General features: G+C 36.0%; 1 protein-coding gene across 2 annotated transcripts in view; it reads right to left on the bottom strand.

Moving 5' to 3' along the window:
* Window positions 1-277: 277 nt before the first annotated feature.
* arid3a (AT-rich interactive domain 3A) overlaps window positions 278-18,395 on the bottom strand; it is an 87,114-nt gene continuing 68,996 nt past the window's right edge. The window contains exons 6-7 of one of the 2 annotated variants that reach the window (XM_073068665.1): window positions 15,148-15,237; window positions 278-9,643 (exon numbers count right to left, since the gene is read on the bottom strand). In XM_073068665.1, the coding sequence (XP_072924766.1) occupies window positions 9,489-9,643; window positions 15,148-15,237 (245 nt within the window). In that variant the 3' untranslated portion in view covers window positions 278-9,488. The remainder of the gene's footprint in view (window positions 9,644-15,147; window positions 15,238-18,395) is intronic. The other variant, XM_073068666.1, reaches the window with a different exon arrangement.

Genomic DNA, 18,395 nt, shown 5'->3' with positions numbered 1-18,395 from the left:
CTGTATACAACTCTATGACTCCATAAGAACATTAAAGAAAAATCTATACACTAAAACCCAAAAAAGTTTATTCCAGCAATATTTTATGAATTCTGTGGCTATGTCACTTGCAAAATCAATTTACAAATTTCAAAATTAGAAAATCTGTGGCAAAATGCACATACAATCTAACAATTTTATTAATTAATTCTGAGTGTGTGTGTGTGTTTAAGCTTACCAACCTCTCTAAAAAAAATGCACAATATCGTAACAAGCTACACTTTCACAAAAGATGAAAACCAGTAAAAGTCAGAACTTTTAAATTTATTATCAATATTCAGCCAATTTTACATCTGCATTTTTTTCCTTTTAAATATCCAGTGGGTTAAATATAAGTTGTCATAGTTACAAAATGTAAACCACTAGTAGTATAAGTCACATAACACCAGTACAATTGAGAAACGTGAACACAAAACAAGGCTGTGGATGAAAAGAGATAAAAATCACATTTTTTAGATGAATCATTGCATAAGTGATTTTCCTGAGTTGGGAAATTTACTTTCCTGTTCTAACCCGTTAGAATAAGTGACACTTTAAAACAAATTCATAATATTCAGTATTTATAACAATGAAAATAAAAACTATGGTAATAATCATAGCACAAAATAAAACTGGAAACTGTTTGTGGAAGCTTATTTTTGACGTCTGTCTTCATGCTTTCATCACAGGGAATAAAATGTTTCTATTAATGTCTCTTTTTACTCTATTTCATTTTTATATTTTTTTCAATTTACATTTGCAAGGGACACACCTTTTTGCATTACATTAATACATGTTCAAAATCTATATCCATTTTGAAATATTTCATTCAGACTATTTACTAATATGTTTTCCAATAACCCAATTATATTCATTTAGATTTTTTATGTGAAGTGAAACACTTACAATAAAGAGCACCTTCTTTTGTTTATGTAGTGGCATTACATTTTCACTTAAAAAATAGAAATAAGCTATTCAACTGTACATGTGTGACAATAGCTCATCAACTGGAAATGTCTACTCGTCATTTAATACTACCTAGAGGCTGGTAGTTTGTTTAGCTCATATTTTTCACATCATTTGGCAGAAATTTCTCATTGCCTAGTCACAAATTAAAATAGGCTCCCACAAATAGGTCAAAGTATGATTCAAAATTATGGGGAAAAAGAACATGAGGTAAGATAAGCTTGCACAATACTTGATTTCTACAATCACTAGAAGATATACAGCAGTTAATGTTTTCAAAAACCCCTGAGAATCACAATCCAGTTTCTAATATTCAGCACTAGATTGTAAACAGCACATTGACACAAAAGTATATATTTAATAGTCATTATTAATTCTAATTCTATCAATTTTCTATCAATATAGCATTAATCATTAGCATGTACACAGCAAGGACAATTGGACAATATCAAAGCTGTACGTTCTATAGTGCTTTTGCTTTCTTTAAAGTGTGTGTTTGTGTCTTTGGTATACAGCAATTATCATCCTTAATAAAATTAATAGATTATGAACCAAATATGAAAAGCAAAAACTAGTTTTTGAATATTTAAATTCAATGATTAAAATAATAATAACATCTAAAAACCTTCAACTTGTAGTAATGGCATTACATCACATACTGGAAAAAATATTCAAGCAAATGGGTTTATACTTAGACAATAATCAAAATAATCTGCATAACTCTCTTACATACAGTTTCAAGATGGAAAACAGCTTAATACAGTACAGGTAAACATTTCAAGTGTTGTGTGAGGCATACCTGCCAAAATCTGTTAAGATACATTAAGTAAATCTACAAAGACCTGCTAGAGATATATGCCTTAAGTAACTTTCATGGACAGTTGAGCTTTAACCTAGTTGTTTAAGGTCGGCTTGCCAACTCATTACGTACTGCCCTTACTGAACATCTTATGCAAATAGATAGAAAAGGAGGTAATTTATTTTTTCAGAAAATGCTGGCAATAAAAAACAGCCTTTATCAGACTTTGTTCTGATATAGGACTACACTGAACATATCTTTGATCAACATTTTATTTGTTGTATTTTAGGTTTAATTTCAATGTTTGCAAGCTTTTTTTGAAAATAATTTTTGGTTCTTTTGTGTAGGAACTATTCCAGAGTTAAAACCAAAAAAAATTTCTAAAATAAATTCTGGGTTTATAATTACAGCTGCTCCAACCAATTTGTAATGTAAATGAAAGTGAACTGATGTTTCTAGTTCTGTCCATTTACTGCCTCCAATTGTATGCAGAAATAATTTTAACAATTCTTTGCCAGTGTTGCAAATCATTTGGATGTATATAAATCAGCATACACAAATGTGAAGGATTACTGAAAAAAATGAAACTATTTAAATAATGGACAAATAAAAACAAGCTATTGTTATTTGAAAAAAATTAAACATACTGATGATGTTATGCTAAAGAGTTCTGTAACTCTAAACATTTCCTAATAAAATTTAAGGATTCATATATTTTCTGAGGATTGCAACATTTTATAAAACATCAGCAGCAAATTAAAGGTTGTCTGGCCAAGAGATTTGAACTTTGCTCCCTTTGCAACTTAATTTTCTATCTATATTCTTAATGAGAGATTCAGGTTGCGATCAGCCCAAAAGTGAACATTTCATTTTACAGTACTGATGCGAGTTCAGTTTGTTGCATAATTATGCCATACAGGTTATAAATTATTCTGCCAAACAGCTATTTGCAGATACGAAATTTACTGATCTAGGCAAATTAAAGTAGCTGTATTCCAATTGGAATCTCTTGTCTCATAATGGGACACTTGACTAAATTACCAATTAGAAGTACATAAATGTTACTGCTAGAGCATAATTCTACTATTAAATACCAACGAAAGACCAGAAGTGCAAATCTATGGAGAAGTTTTCCAAACCAGTATTCCTTTAAAAGCCAAAAATATTTATCCAGACCACCATCACCATTCAGGTTTAGAATGCAGAAGGGCTTTTCTTCTGCATTCAGAAGACTCTTAATTCAACTATTACAGTGCAAAGGCTAAATGAAAGAAAAGTCAATAAGGAATTTCAACCTTCAAAAGCTAATAATGTTTATAGCTGTGGATTCCAAAACAGCCATGTCAATATTGTTTTCAAATTGCGTTATTAAAAAATAATGGACACCCATGGGATATGCTGTGCTTATAGTAAAAGAAACTCATACATTAATCGCTCCTGCTCTCACTCTTCAATTCATTTTCTACTGCCATTGCAACCAATAATATTTAAAATACAGAATCCCAAATGCACTGGATTTTTAAGGTCACTTAAAATACAACCACAAATTAATTAGCCACTCCTATCAGCAATGCTTAGAGATAGGGATCACCAGGTCTATGAGCCGTTGTCCAAGCTAAATAAACACCCGAACCCTGAACATATTTATCAAAAAATCTAATTAGTTGTACTCCAGCTTTGAAAACTTACTGTTGCCTTTTTCAAGTTTATCATTTTCCAAACAAATTTAATTCATAGATTAGTAATATATTTGGGTATAGTTCTATAAGCAGCAAAGAGCTCCCATAAGTCACATCGTTACATCAACTGTGTAATTGTTTTTAAATAAAGGAAGAAACTACCTACAAGAATGCAAATCAATGAGAAAAACTGCAGTTGTTAGCAATATGATTTTCCTTTCCTCACATTACTTTTATCCCAAATCCTCTTCAGTATAGCACCCCTATCCTGAAAACAAGAATATGTGAATAGCAGTACAAAGACCTTATCTAGAAGCAGAAACTTGGGTGTTCAAGATGCTCACATGAAATAACACATTCCAACTTTGCCAACTGAGATCAATCAACTTAGCACATAGCATGGACATTCAGATCTTTATGAGTAGCAATAGCTAAATACTGCTCTTAATTACTCAATTAGTTCCTCAAGCGAACAAATCAAAGCTTTTTCTAAGCAATATACACACAAAATGCTGGAGGAACTCAGCAAGTCAGGCAGCATCTATGGTGGGCAATAAAGCCTTGTCTAAAATTCTGAAATATTAGTACTGATAGTTCTCTGGTGTGAATCACTTATGTTGTGTATCCAAACACAGAGATCCTTGAAAGTCAAATTTTTGTCATTTTCATTGATTCAAATGACTTTAGTGATTAAAACAGCTAGGAGTTTAGATGTGGACAATCCTTCAATTTCTGAAGTCACAAAATTTATATTCATTAATGTTTATATGTCTTAATAAAAAGTCCCCAAAAGTTTCAGAAATATAGTTATAACACCATATTACACCCTTGAGTGCGTGAATAGATTATAAAAACCATGTTGTGATTGCATAATACTGAGCAAGTTGGAAAAAAGGGATAATGATAAAGCAAAATAACAAAGGCATAAAGGGTTTATGGATATCTAGTCAAAACTGTTGATGTCAAAACATTATTAATATGGTTAAGACCTTTTATTAGCAACCATAAGGTTATTTCACTCACCTACTTAAAATCTGTTTCTCTAGCAATATGGATTTTTAGAAGCAAATCCTCACACTGATCCTTTGGCTCCTAAGCTTTTCCATTTTATCAACAAGATTATTTTATCCAAATTGTACATCTGTGACAGTTTTTAACTGCGTCAGAAAAAAAAAGATTTTGCAACTCAATACAGTTCACTATTTAATCTATATTGAGGTTTAAAGCTCATGTCACGATAGCAAATATTGGTTTCGCACTCATTAAGACTGACAACTATTAGCCACAACAACAATGCTTTTCAGGATAATTCAATCTCCAAATCTCATCAGTATCAATTCTAAAATCTAAAGTCATGTTTTCAGCAACTTGGTATTCAAGTGGTGATGTTCCTAATAGAAAGAATGGAGGTATACTTTGTGTAAGGCACTGAGTCCCTTTTGTCTCTTGCACTCTGCTTAGGTATTAGTTATATAGGCTATATTGGTTACAGAGCAGGAAGATTATGATATCAAGGGGGTAAAACTCTAAGCATTAAATAAGTTTACATTTTTCACTAGCAATTTTTGCAAAATGAAATCTGAGCTACTTTACTAGCTATAACAATGTTCCCTCCTTTCCCCTTCCAAATGTATTATTTTGCAGCAGAACCAAATCCTTCCTCAAATATGTAGATGAATGCAGATTGATTTTATTAAAAATATGAAAGAACCATACACCTTCAGAAAAAGTTATTCAATTATCAGAAATGTTGGGGCAAATATTTGAAAATGGCAACTAGGAAGTATATTATGCATAGAGCTAAGTTCCACTCCATAGAATGGTAAAACAATTTAGACCTATCAAACCCCATAGCAGAACCATGTCTAAAATGTCACTATCTCACAATATATATCTCAACTAAACAAAAGTCAAAATACAATTCAGATAAATAATTTATTATTTCTGATGTGCTGTACATGCACTAAATCACACTAAAATCAAATCAACCTGGCACAGCTTGACACCATACAAAAAATGAAGTATCACATTTGCTAGCAACAACTGAGGATACATCTCATCTCCCAAAAGGATGAGGTCACCGGGTCAACTACGACAATGTATTGACTTCTTTAAAAAATGCCAATTTAACTTCCCTGTGCCATTATCTCTGAACATAAATTATCATTTTATCACAGCAATTAGAGAGTAGCAAAGTGTTATTATAGAGGGACAGGAAATTGCAACTTTAATAGACTATTTCCTACTGTTATCATGTTACAATATAAAAGGTCAAGATCCCAAGGACAGAAAAAGCCCCATCATTGCAGTCCTTTACTCCTTCCAGTCACTTATTTTCTCATATCCCGAAAAATCCAAAAGCAGCTTCACTGTGACAAAACAACTGCCCTCAGGCTCTTTCTTCTCAGCAAACTGGTAATGCATTCAATGAATTTATTGTACTTTAAATTATTGGAAAGATGATGAGGTAGTTATCTGCATCTAAATTTAGTGCCAGAGTATAAAAGATAATTTAGTAAGCTATATCTCTCTCTCTCTCTATATATATATATATCTCTCAATCAACAATATTATCAATAAATTCAGCTACATTATTCGATTGCATTAACTGGAGAAAATGTTATAGCAAGTAATTCCATCCAACAGTGTTAAACACTACAATCAGCTTTGAATGAGTTCACACTGAATGTTGGAAGTTTATGCCAAAAAAAGGTTGTATTACTGCCTCAAGAATATTAATCTGAACCATCATTATTTTGATCAATATTTAGTTCTTAATTCATAAATATTTGGCATTTCTCTAGCTAAAACTATGGTACTTGGAAAGAGATGCTTTGACAATAGATTCAACATTTTGGTACTTGCAAATTAACTGCCATTTCAGTACAAATGTGAGAGTGCTGCCTTGTTGGAGATACCACTTATCAGTGAAACATTAAATTGAGACCATGTTTAGCTGTGAAATGAAAACCTCCCATAACACTACTTCAACAGCAAGCTGTTCTCCTAGGGCCTCAGAAATCATTGTTACTTCATTACTATCAAAGAGGTCAGCAGATTATTCATCTCATTTATCATTTGAAGGATTTTAATATTCATACATTACCCGTTATATTTGATTGCAGTTAAGTGAACAATTTTCAAAAATAAATTACAGATTATGAAGTGCTTTGTGTCAAAACATGAAAACCTATGTAAATGTAGGTTTTTGTTCAAACTGAAATACCTCTGCCTTGTGAAGCATTTAAGCTTACAACTTTAAAAGAGACTATGAAATACTACCACAACCTGACCAATTAGAGCAGAAATAAAAGGGGTCCCACTGGGTCAGCTGGGTTTAGTATACCAGATTAGGATTGATTAGCATGTATATTAATAGTTTGCATCTCCTGACTAAATTATTTAGGGGTTAATAATAATACCATCTACATTCCAGTAAACAGCCAGTACTGGCGCATACACAATAGCTCATGATGATCATTACCAATCACAATTTAGCAGGATACATGGCTTCTGAAAAAGGGAAAATAAATGACAGAGATGGGGGGGGGGGGGGGGGAAATAAAATTACTCTGCTTTTAGTTACACTTGGTCACAATTTGTTTAAGCATTTTTATATTACCCAGGAACATTAAAAATAACCTTGTCGTCAATCAACTGGAAACTAAAGTGAAATACAATAAGTTGGTACAGTACTTAGCACCATCTACAGAACATGGATCCACCAGAGAGCTCATAGTTCAGGGAGTAACTTACCAACAAGTAATAAAAAACAAAATACAAGCCAAAACTTACAAGCTCACTAAAAGCGTCCTGATACTTGATGAACACAGCCGTGTCATTCATGTCAGTCAACAAGATCACATCCTGTCATTGGTGCTTGACTAACGACAGTGCAACATATAATGACCCTCTTTTCAAACTGATTCAATCAGTACTTTCATTCCTAGTTTGGATCCTGAAGGCTAAGTGAGGTACCACTGAATTTAAATGTTGTACTCGAAAGCCATGCAACCTTTACCAATGACAACAATAATAACCCTATCTGTATTTCATTTTCAAAGTAAATTATATCCAACCTATTAATCAGAGGTAGAACAGAACAATAGAAAGTTGCTCTGTAAACTGTAAAAAAAAACAAAAAATCATGAGAGTATAAAGCACATTTTTGTAGGACAAGCCATAGACAATGCTATTAACAGCTTTATAATGTGTCACATCTGTTCACTTGCTTATCCATTTAAGTAACTGATATTGGCTTCCAATAGTTCCAGATCATGACCATCCCACCATCAATTCCAATCACTAAAATCCAGTAATACTCATACTGTAACAGAAATATTTAGCCTTTAACAACCCTTGCTTTTCAATCATCAGTGCGATATAGATTAATTTCAGCATGCTGATAAGTCAACAAGACATGATGCAGTCAGTGCAACATGTTTAACAAATGATGTGAATAAACAGTAGTGTAAATGTATATAGTTAGAACATGAAAATCTAGCTATGTAGCAAACAGTAGCTTTGAATGTATTTGATCAAAAACCTATAAATACAAAACTAAACTGACTAATTGTATCTTCTTATGGAATATATAACACTTAAGTCTGGCCTTCACAATCACTGCAAAAATATCTATCCTTAAATTGTGATTATCTACCAAGCAGAAGAGTTTTCTAACATCTGCCTTAAAAGTGATGTACATTCCAAAATAGTAAACTTTCCACAAGATGAACACAACAAAGCTGATTCTGTATAAATATATGACTTCAAATGCCACATTAAATATTACAGTATATGCAGTGGAGTTCTCTTAAGATCAATGCCAAGCCAATCCAATCTCATTCAAGAGAAAGAAATATTTTATGTCTGTTAAGTCTTTGTACATGTTTATCTCAATTAATATTTTCACTGAGGTCTATCAGAAGACAATGTTAAAATCAATGCCATAAATTAGCTCTTGTAGGTAATGTGCTTAGCAGTGTAAAAATAGCTTATGATATTGCATTTATAAAATAAAGCCATGTATTTACTGGGTTAAATAAAGCTTCTCTCTTGATTGAAACAAGACCTCACAGAAACTTGGTAGCAGAAATTTGGGTTAGCTGCATAAGAATGGAATTTTAAGAAAACTTCCAGAATAATTGGTAAGCCAGCTATGATGTCAAAATGGGAATGTAGTTGTCATTTCAAGGAAATTTAATGAGTAGCACATCAGCTCTTAACAAGTAACTAAACAAATTGCAGTCTCTGCATTGCTGGACTATTACTCAAAATGAAGCATTGAAATGAGAAATGTAAGCACTTGGAGACCTATGCAAATATTACCAGCAGAATTAAAGGGACCTTAATGAATACCACTGCTAACATTTGTCAGTTTCCACCCCCCTAGACTTTGAACAGAATGGAATGCTGCTTTATGATCTAAAGATAACTCCACAGGGTCCTGTGTTGCGAAACTCAAACATATATTAAGTAATGTATATAATAAATATGTAGAACCATTGTAAAAGTCTGTATATTGCTACACGTACAAGAATGATTTACACAAGTGGATAAACATTGAAATAGCTTATCCTTTATCTGTTCAGCAGTAAATGAATATACTGAAGTACAAAGCAATATCATAAATGTAGCCGAAATATGATTTTCCTTCAAAAATATTAATATTCACTTATAATTCTCAATTAAAATACCACATCATGGAAATCCATATATTTTCTTTAAAAGCTGAGCATGGCTGAAAGGGAAAAAAAAATGTAACCAATGATAAATCAGCCTTCTTGATTAGGTTGATGCTTGAGGTATTAGAAGTACATAGCTGCTCCGGGATTCATGAGGTAACCCAGGAAAGGTTTTACGCAGAGCTGAACATAGTTAACAGTGGGCCCTTTGTTTTAGCCACTCTAATGAAACCTCTGATGAATAAAAGTTCATTTTCCTTGAGAGGTGAAAGCCTGAGAAATTTTTAAAAGTGTTTGGCGGTGATGCACTGTGCTCATGTTGGCATTGTTAGAAATGCAGCTTCATGGTGAAGAGTTTTTTGAAGTATGTGAAGATGAGGATGTAGGTGTACGAGTTACAGGGAAACCAGGTATGCTTTGGGAATTGCTGTTTTTGGTGTTACTTCCTTTAGTGCTGGATGCACCAGATACTCCAGGTCCTTGACCAAACAGGACACCTATTTAAAGAAAAACAAAATACTTGCATAACATGCCATTTCAAAATGCAGGAGACAACACAAAACTTAATGATTCAATTCTAGTATTTCAGTCATATAAAATAAATAAATGAAAATATAATCATTAGGCCAATCTTACATCCTTATTAATGGTCATCACAATACCAAAGAAGAATTTGGAATTGTAAGTAGTAACCATACTAGTTATCAATGTTCCATAATTCAAGAAAGGGGATTAATTCCAATTGTATGAGAAGCAAAGCTGTAACAGCCAATGCCTTTTTTTTTTTAAAAAAATCAACATTTAGTCATTAAAATGTACAAAAACCCATGATGTGACAAGCATATAATCTGTTTTGCTGTTACAGGATGAATTATTAGAAACAATTTAAATAGCATAGATAAGATTGATTCAATGAAATATACATAGATCTTTGATAACATAAATTCTCGAGTGTGGTTTTAGAACTATGATTTATCAAGAGTCCAAATAAACTGCTTAGTTATGTAGACTCAAGAAAAAAAACACGGTCTAAAAGTATCTAGTGGTGGAAGGTTACAAATAGTATGCAGAATCTGGTGCTTAAATTACTATTATTTATTATTAATGCAAGTGATCAGAGCTCTGAAATCAGAAAAATTATATCAAAAGTTTTAGTAACATCAAACCAAGAGGCTACATATTTGGAAAATGAGAACACAAGTCTAGAATTTAATAATACAGATAAATTCCAGACAACAAATAACATGTAGAGTGTAAGGTTATAAGAAATAGGAACAGGGTAAGGTCAGATAGTTGCTAGGCCTGCTCTACTATTCAATTCAATCATGATTGATCAAACTTACCACTTTCCAACAGTATTTCCCTAACACTCTATTCCCTTACTAAATAAACTTCACTTCATTCTGAAGCCATACCCTCTAGTTCACATGAGACAATTACTAAGCAGAAGGTGCTTGGAAGCTGAAAGATCTGAAAGTATACAAGTGACCTGGACCACATGGATTACATCACAGGGTGCTGAAAGGGGTACCTGAAGTGATTGTGGAGACATTAGTAGTGGTTTTTCAAGAATCACTAGATTCTGAAAATCTGGAACCTAACAGAAAGCATCTGGCCTAGAGCTAAAAACCTGTACTGGTCAATTGGCTGGAATGTTCACCAATATCTTTAACCTCTCGCTTTATCAGTCCCATTTACCCACATTTCAAGCAGGCTTCAATTATACCGGCACTCAAGAAGAACATGGTAACCTTCCTCAATGACCATTGTCCAATAGCACTTACACCCACTGTGATAAAATGCTTTGAGAGGTTGGTGATGAACATATCAGCTCCTGCCTGAGAAGTAATTTAGATCTGCTCCAATTTGCCTACAGCACAATAGGTCCACAACAGATGCCACTTTATTGGCTCTTGACTCAACCCTGGAACATCTGGACAGCAAAGCTGCATACATTAAGACGCTTTTTATAGACTACAGCTCAGCATTCAATACTATCATTCCCTCTCAAATAATAAATAAGCTTCAAAACTACAGCCTCAATACCTTCTTGTGCTAATGAATCTTCAATTTCCTCACTTGCAGACCCAGTCAGTCCGGATTGGCAACATCTCCTCCACAATCTCCAACAGCACAGGTGCACCACAAGGCTGTGTGCTTAGCTCCCTGCTCTATTTGCTTTATACTTATGACTGAGCGGCTAAAATATAGCTCCAATGCCATATTCAAGTTTGCTGATGACACTACTGTCATAGCCCAAAACAAAGGTGGTGACGTGTCAGCATATAGAAAGGAAACTGAAAATCTGGCTGGGTGGTGCCACAACAGCAACTTCTCACTCAATGTCAGCAAGACCAAAGAGCTGAGTTTTGAATTCAGGAGGAGGAAACTGAAGGTCCATGAGCCAGTCTCATCAGGAGAATCAGAGGTGGAGAGGGTCAGCAAATAAATTCCTCGGTGTTATCATTTCAGAGGACCTGTCCTGGGCCCAGCACATAAGTGCAATTATGAAGAAAGCACTGCAGTGCCTCTACTTCCTCAGAAGTTTGTGAAGATACATTTAAAACTTCAACAAACTTCTATAGATGTGTGATGGAGAGTATATTGACTGGTTGCATCATGGCAAAGCCCCCCCCCCCCCACACCATTGAGCACATCTATATGGAGTGCTGTTGCAGGAAAGCAGCATCCACCATCAGGCACCCCCACCACCTAGATCATGTTCTCTTCTTGCTGCTGCCAACACAAAGATGGTACTGAAGCCTCAGAACCCATACCACCAGGTACAAGAACAGATATTACCCCTCAACCATCACGCTCTGAACCAAAGGGAACAACTACTCAACTTCACTTGTTCCATCACTGAACTGTTCCCACAACCTAATGACTCAGTTTCAAGGAATCATCACCTCATGTTCTCAATATTTATTGCTCTTGCTTCTTTCTTCTCACTTTTGAATTTGCAGAGTTTATTCTCTTTAGCACATTGGCTGTTTGTCCTGTTGGGTGGCGGTCTTTCACTGATTCTATTGTATACAGGTGTCCCCCGCTTTACGAATGTTCACTTTACGCCATTTCGCCAAAGACCTGCATTAGTAACCTGTTTTCGCATTACAAAGAGGATTTTCGCTTTTACAAAAAATTTTCACATAAATTAATGGTTCTTTGCTTTACGTCATTTCGGCTTAAGAAAGGTTTCATAGGAAAGCTCTACCTCTGTAAAGGGGGAGGGGACACCTGTACCTAGGATTTACTGTCTATGCTTCAGGGTTGTATATATGATATACATGTACTTTGATAATAAATTTTCTTTGAACTGTGAAATAGTTCTGGAGGATTGGAAAATTGCAAATATCACTCCACTTTTTAAGAAGTGAGGGAGGCAGAAAAAAAATAAATAGGGCAGTTAGCTTGACTTCGGTGGTTGGAAAGATATAGGAGTCCATTACTAAGGATGAGGTGAGTTACTTGGAGGCACATGATAAAATAGGCCACAGCATGGTTTCCTAAAGGAGAAATCCTGCCTGATAAATCTGTTCGAATTCACTGAGGAAATAACTAGAAGGATAGACAAAGGAGAGTCAGTGGATGTTGTTTACTTGAGACCTCTGACAAGGTGCCACACGTGAGGCTGCTAAACAAGTAAAAGCCCATTGCAAACAAGAGAAAATCTGCAGGTGCTGGAAATCCAAGCAACACACACAAATTGTTGGAGGAACTCAGCAGGCCAGGCAGCATCTATGGAAAAGAGTACAATCAACATTTTGGACTGAGACTCTTCAGCAGCAGAGCTGGAGAAAAGGAGATGAGGAGTCAGAGTTATAGGGTGGGGGGGGAAGGGGAGGGAGAAACACAAAGGTGATAGGTGAAACCTGGAGGGGGTTGGGGAGGGGTGAAGTACAGAGTTAGGAAGTTGATTGGTGAAAGACATACAGGGCTGAAGCAGCAGGAATCTAATAAGACAGGACAGAAGGCCATGGAAGAAAGAAAAAGCAGGAGGAGCAGCAGAGGGAGACTATGGCTAGAGAAGGTGATATTGTGAGAGAGGGAAAAGGGGATGTGGAATGTGTGGGGGTGGGGTTCATTAGCAGAAGTTCGAGAAATCGATGTGCATGCCATCAGGTTGGAGGCTACCCAGATGGAGTAGAAGATGTTGTTCCTCCAAAGCTTGTGTGGCCTCATCATGACAGTAGAGGAGGCCATGGATGGACATGTCGGAATGGGAATGGGAAGTAGAATTAAAATGGGTGGCCACTAGGATATCCCATTTTTTCTAATTGTATTACAGGGAAGATAGTAGCATGGTTATAAAGGACTGGCAGGAGGCAAAGAGTGGGAATAAAGGGGGCCTTTTATGGTTGGCTGCCAGTGACAAGTGGTGTGTCACAGGGGTCGATGTTGGGACCGCTTCTTTTCACATTATACAGTATGTCAATGATTCATATAATGAAATTGATGAATTTGTGGCCAGGTTTTCAGATAACATGAAGATAGCTGGAGGAGCAGATAGCGCTGAGGAAGCAGGGAGGCTGCTGAAGGGCTTAGATAGATTAGGAGAATGGGCAAAGAAAAGGAAGACTTAATATAGTGTGGGGAAGTATATGGCCATGCACGTTGGTAGAAGGAATAAAGGTGTAGACTGTTTTCTAAATGGGGAGAAACAATTTTTAAAAATCAGGTGCGAAGGGATTTGTGAATGCAGGCTTTCCTAAAGATTAACTTGTAGGTTGAGTCTGTGGGAAGGAAGGCTATTGCAATATTAGCAATCACTTTGAGAGGACTAGAATATAAAAACAAAGATGTAATGCTGAGGCTTTATAAGGCATTGGTCAGACTTCACTTGAAGTATTGTGAGCAGTTTTGGGCCCCTTTTCTAAGTAAAGATGTGCTGGCATTGGAGAGGGTCCAGAGCAGGTTCACAAGAAAAATTTCAGGAAAGAAAAGGGTTAACTTATGAGGAGCATTTGATGGCTCTGGGCCCATACTCACTGACTCGCTGGAGATTAGAAGAATGGGGGGGGGGGGGGGGGAAGAGAATGTTATTAAAACCTATTGAATATTGAAAGGCCTAGATATAATAAATGTGGAGAGGATGCTCCCCATAGTGGGGGAGTCTAAGATTAGAGGCCTTGAGAGGCTGGTCAAGGATTACATCTGCAGCTTGCTACCACTCAAACTGGACCCCCTACAATTTGCCTACCAACACAACTGATCGACAGATGATGCAATAGCCACCGGTCTATATACCGTCCTTACACATCTGGAGAAGAAGGATGCTTATGTGAGAATGCTGTTCTTGGACTACGGTGGTGTATGGGAACTGTACCTCCCTTAATTGCAGGACTCTGCAGAGAGTGGTGCGGACAGCCCAGCGCATCTGTAGTTGTGAACTTCCCATGATTCAGGACATTTACAAGGACAGGTGTGTAAAAAGGGCCTGTAAGATCAATGGGGACACAAACCATCCCAACCACAATCTATAGATCCTGGACATTCTATTCCCGCTGCTACCATTCGGGAAGCAGTAGCGCAGCATAAAAGCCAGGACCAACAGGCTTCGGGACAGCTTCTTCCACCAGGCTATCAGACTGATGAACTCATGCTGATTTGAGTGTACTCTATATTACATTGACGGTTCTTTTTATTATAAATTACCATGATTGCACATTGCACATTTAGATGGAGACGTAACATAAAGATTTTTACTCATGTACGTAAAGAAGAAGAAGAAGAAGAAGGAGAAAACCCTCAACTCTGAGTGGAGTCATTGGGACAGCATTGCGACGGTGGTTTTTTAGCAGGCTTTCTTATTTTTATGAGGCCAAGTTTCCAGCTCAACACTCAACCCAGCACAGATGGAAAGCGTGCAAGGGGGCTGGCTGGATTCGAACTCAGGAGCCTTTGCTCTGAAGTCCGGCGCTGATGCCATTACACCACCAGCCGTATGTAAAGGATGTAAGAAATAAAGTAAATTCAATTCAAAGTGAAACTTTGTATTCACCTGTATAAACAACTCCATTGATCTCCACTGACATACTGATACTATTCATGCCACTTGTGGCAAGGTTCAATGCTGATTCCTGGCGGTCTGCTGAAAAAGAGAGAAATGCTAACATATCATGGAAAATGAATACAAACAATAACAGTGTAAAAATATGGCTTATATCATTCCAAATCATGAATATTCTCTAAATGATCCTCAAGGGGAAAAAAAATCAGTTGCGCTCTTCCAGTGCTGTAAAGATGGAGCACTGTGTTGTCAAAGGTATTGCCTTTCAGGGAACATTAAACATAGGTCACTTAGTTTTCTTCTGGGAACACAGAATATGCCACTGACATTATTCCAGATACCATGCCAATATTAATCCCTCAATCTACACCCTCAGAATCAAGTTAAACACATTGTTTGTGTTTGTTAAACGTTGTAAAGAGATTCTGCATTGAAAAAGTGCTTTTGAGGATGCCAAGAAGAATGCTACAATACAAGTTTTCTTTCTTTCAATAACAATAAAAGAGCCAATTCTTCGTTGTCCAGAAATTAAAACTTCCAGTCATTTTTGGAATTCAGTTCCACTACAATACTATGTGTAATGCTATTCCTATAAAATAACTAAAGAGCTAGTCATTGACTTCAGGGTGGGGGTAGTAGGGTGGGGCAAGAAGAGTGCACATTCTTCTGTCTTCATCAATGATGCTCAAGTTGAAATTTCAAGTTCCTTTAGTGAACATCATCAAATGCCTGTCCTGGTTGAACCACAAAGGTGCCACGACCTAGCAATCACACTAACACCTCTACAACCTCCAGAGACTGAAGAAATTTGGGATGACTTATCAACTCTAAAAAAAATTTTTAAATCGATGCACCACAAAAAACATCCTATCTGGATGTATGATAGCTGAATATGATGAATGCTATGCACGTGACTGCAAGAAATTGCAGAGTTGTAGACACAACTCAACAATGATTGCTGCAACCTCACAGCTTCAGCTATCTGTTTAATCCTGACTTTTACAGCTGTGTATGTCGAGTTTTACACTACCCCTGTGACCACATGGGTTCTCCCAGAAGTTCTGGTTTTCACATTCTAAAGACATGCAACTGTAAATTATCCTGAAGTGGATGGGTGGCAGGAGAATCCAAGGGGAATTAATGGGTGTGTGAGAGAGAATGGGTTATATGAAAATAGTGGGGGGAAGTGGCTCCAAGAACCTGAACAGATTTCATGAGTCATATGGCTTCCTTCTTTACCACAAGTAAATTAAAGATAAAACAATTAAAATATGCAGTAGCAATTCAAGCAGATAGCTTACTATAACATCAAGAGCAATTTGGGATGGGCAATAAATGCTGGACATAAACACTACACTACGATTCAGAAAATGAATTACAAGAAGTATAGATTAAATAACAATTAAAACACCCATTTTAGTTTGTGCAAAAAAAGCAACATAGTCACATTTTCCCTTACTGACTAATCCATGAACAGAGGGCATTGAGGATCATTCTCATTGCCAAAATTGATCACCTTAAATTCAAACTCTTCTATTGCCTCTACAGACGTAATCCTTCCCCTTGTTATCTTCAGACATCAACACTTCAGTAGTTCATGATTCAATTCAACTGTCATAATCTACAACTCATCTAAAACTCAACTATTCATTGTACTCAACCTTAAACGTTCCTATGAAGTATCCCTATGAAATAATTACAAACCCTTGCTTTCATAAAATCCTTTTCATTTTTTCCTAATTGTACATCCTTGTTTAGTTTCTAGAAATTCTTTGTAAATCTTTGTTTCCCATATGCATTCTGGGAGTCCTCTGCAACAGTCATACTTTTCTCTGTTTAGCCCTTTCATTTCTTTTATCCTTCTTCACAGCTCTGCTTTTATTCTGAACTTCCCATCATTTGTTCACAACTTTATCTCCTGTAAAATTACATCTTATTTTGATCACCACTGCTAAACTTTAGTGTAACACTCAATTCTGTACAGGTTTCCATCTCTGGTACTCTCTGGAATATTTTACTTTATCAGCATCATTAATTAACTACAACCCATTGATATAATTAAGAGGTATTTATTTAGTTAGTTAGTTAGAGATGCAGCGCAGAATAGGCTGTTCTAGCTGCACCGTCCCGCAACACCAATTTAACCCTAATCTAATCACAGGACAATTTGCAATGACCAATTAATCTACTCAGTACATCTTTGGTTATGGAAGGAAACTGGAGGACCCGAAGAAAAACTACACATTCCACCAGGAGGACATACAGACTTCTTACAGAGGATGCCAGAATTGAACTCCAAACTCTGATGCCCTGAGCTGTAATAATGTCATGCTAACTGCTACACTACTGTGGCACCCAATGATTCCACATATACTTCAACACCTTTCATATTTTTACTGCAAATTTTTGTACCTCACTTTCAAATAAATGCAGAAAACAGATATCGCTAATTATCTAAATATGGCTAAGAACAAGAAATGCAGGAAATACTAATTTACAAAATAATGGAGAGTGGAGAGGTTGATTGAGAAAAGGCAAAGAGATTAAGAGTTGGGTAATTCTCCTGTTGGTGCTACTTTCAAAAGTTCCACTTTCCAGATCAGCAAATTTAGCACAAGCTAAGAAACAAGAAACTTACTGCTTCGTCTGTCTCATTGAAGGGGCCTTTCCCCTCCCCCACCTTCTAATTCTGGCTTCTTATCCCTTCCTTTCCAGACCTGATGAAGGGTCTTGGACCTGACTTTTAGAGCTGTGTATGTAAAGTTTTACACTCTCCCTGTAACACATGGGTTCTCCCAGAAGTTCTTGTTTTCACATTCTAAAGACTGTTATATTTCACATTGACTGTTTATTCCCATCCATAACACTGCTTGATCAGGTGAAGTCCTCCAGCACTTTGTGTGCGTTGCTCAGGATTTCCAGCATCTACAGAATCTCTTGTGTTTATAATCGGGACAGAATTATCAGCCGTTTAAGCAAATGTAGCCAGTATGGAATTGTCAAAAGACTAACAATCCTGACTAACTTTTGATAAGAGTTTTTGATGAATAACATAAAGCTCTATAAAGGAAATGAGATTTATATGGTAGACAGATTTCAAAAAGGCTTTTGATAAGGTAACAGATAATACACTTGTCATGAAATTTTAGTCTATGGAATAAAAGGGGCATAATAAGACAAGTAATAGGAAACAGCAGTGAAAGTTTATTTTGAGGATCATAAAGAACTGTACAGTGAAG

This window comes from Hemitrygon akajei, chromosome 16 (genome assembly GCF_048418815.1).
Source record: "Hemitrygon akajei chromosome 16, sHemAka1.3, whole genome shotgun sequence".
NCBI lineage: Eukaryota > Metazoa > Chordata > Chondrichthyes > Myliobatiformes > Dasyatidae > Hemitrygon > Hemitrygon akajei.
The sequence above is the reverse complement of the archived record's forward strand: the minus strand, read 5'-3'. Positions and strand labels throughout refer to the sequence as shown.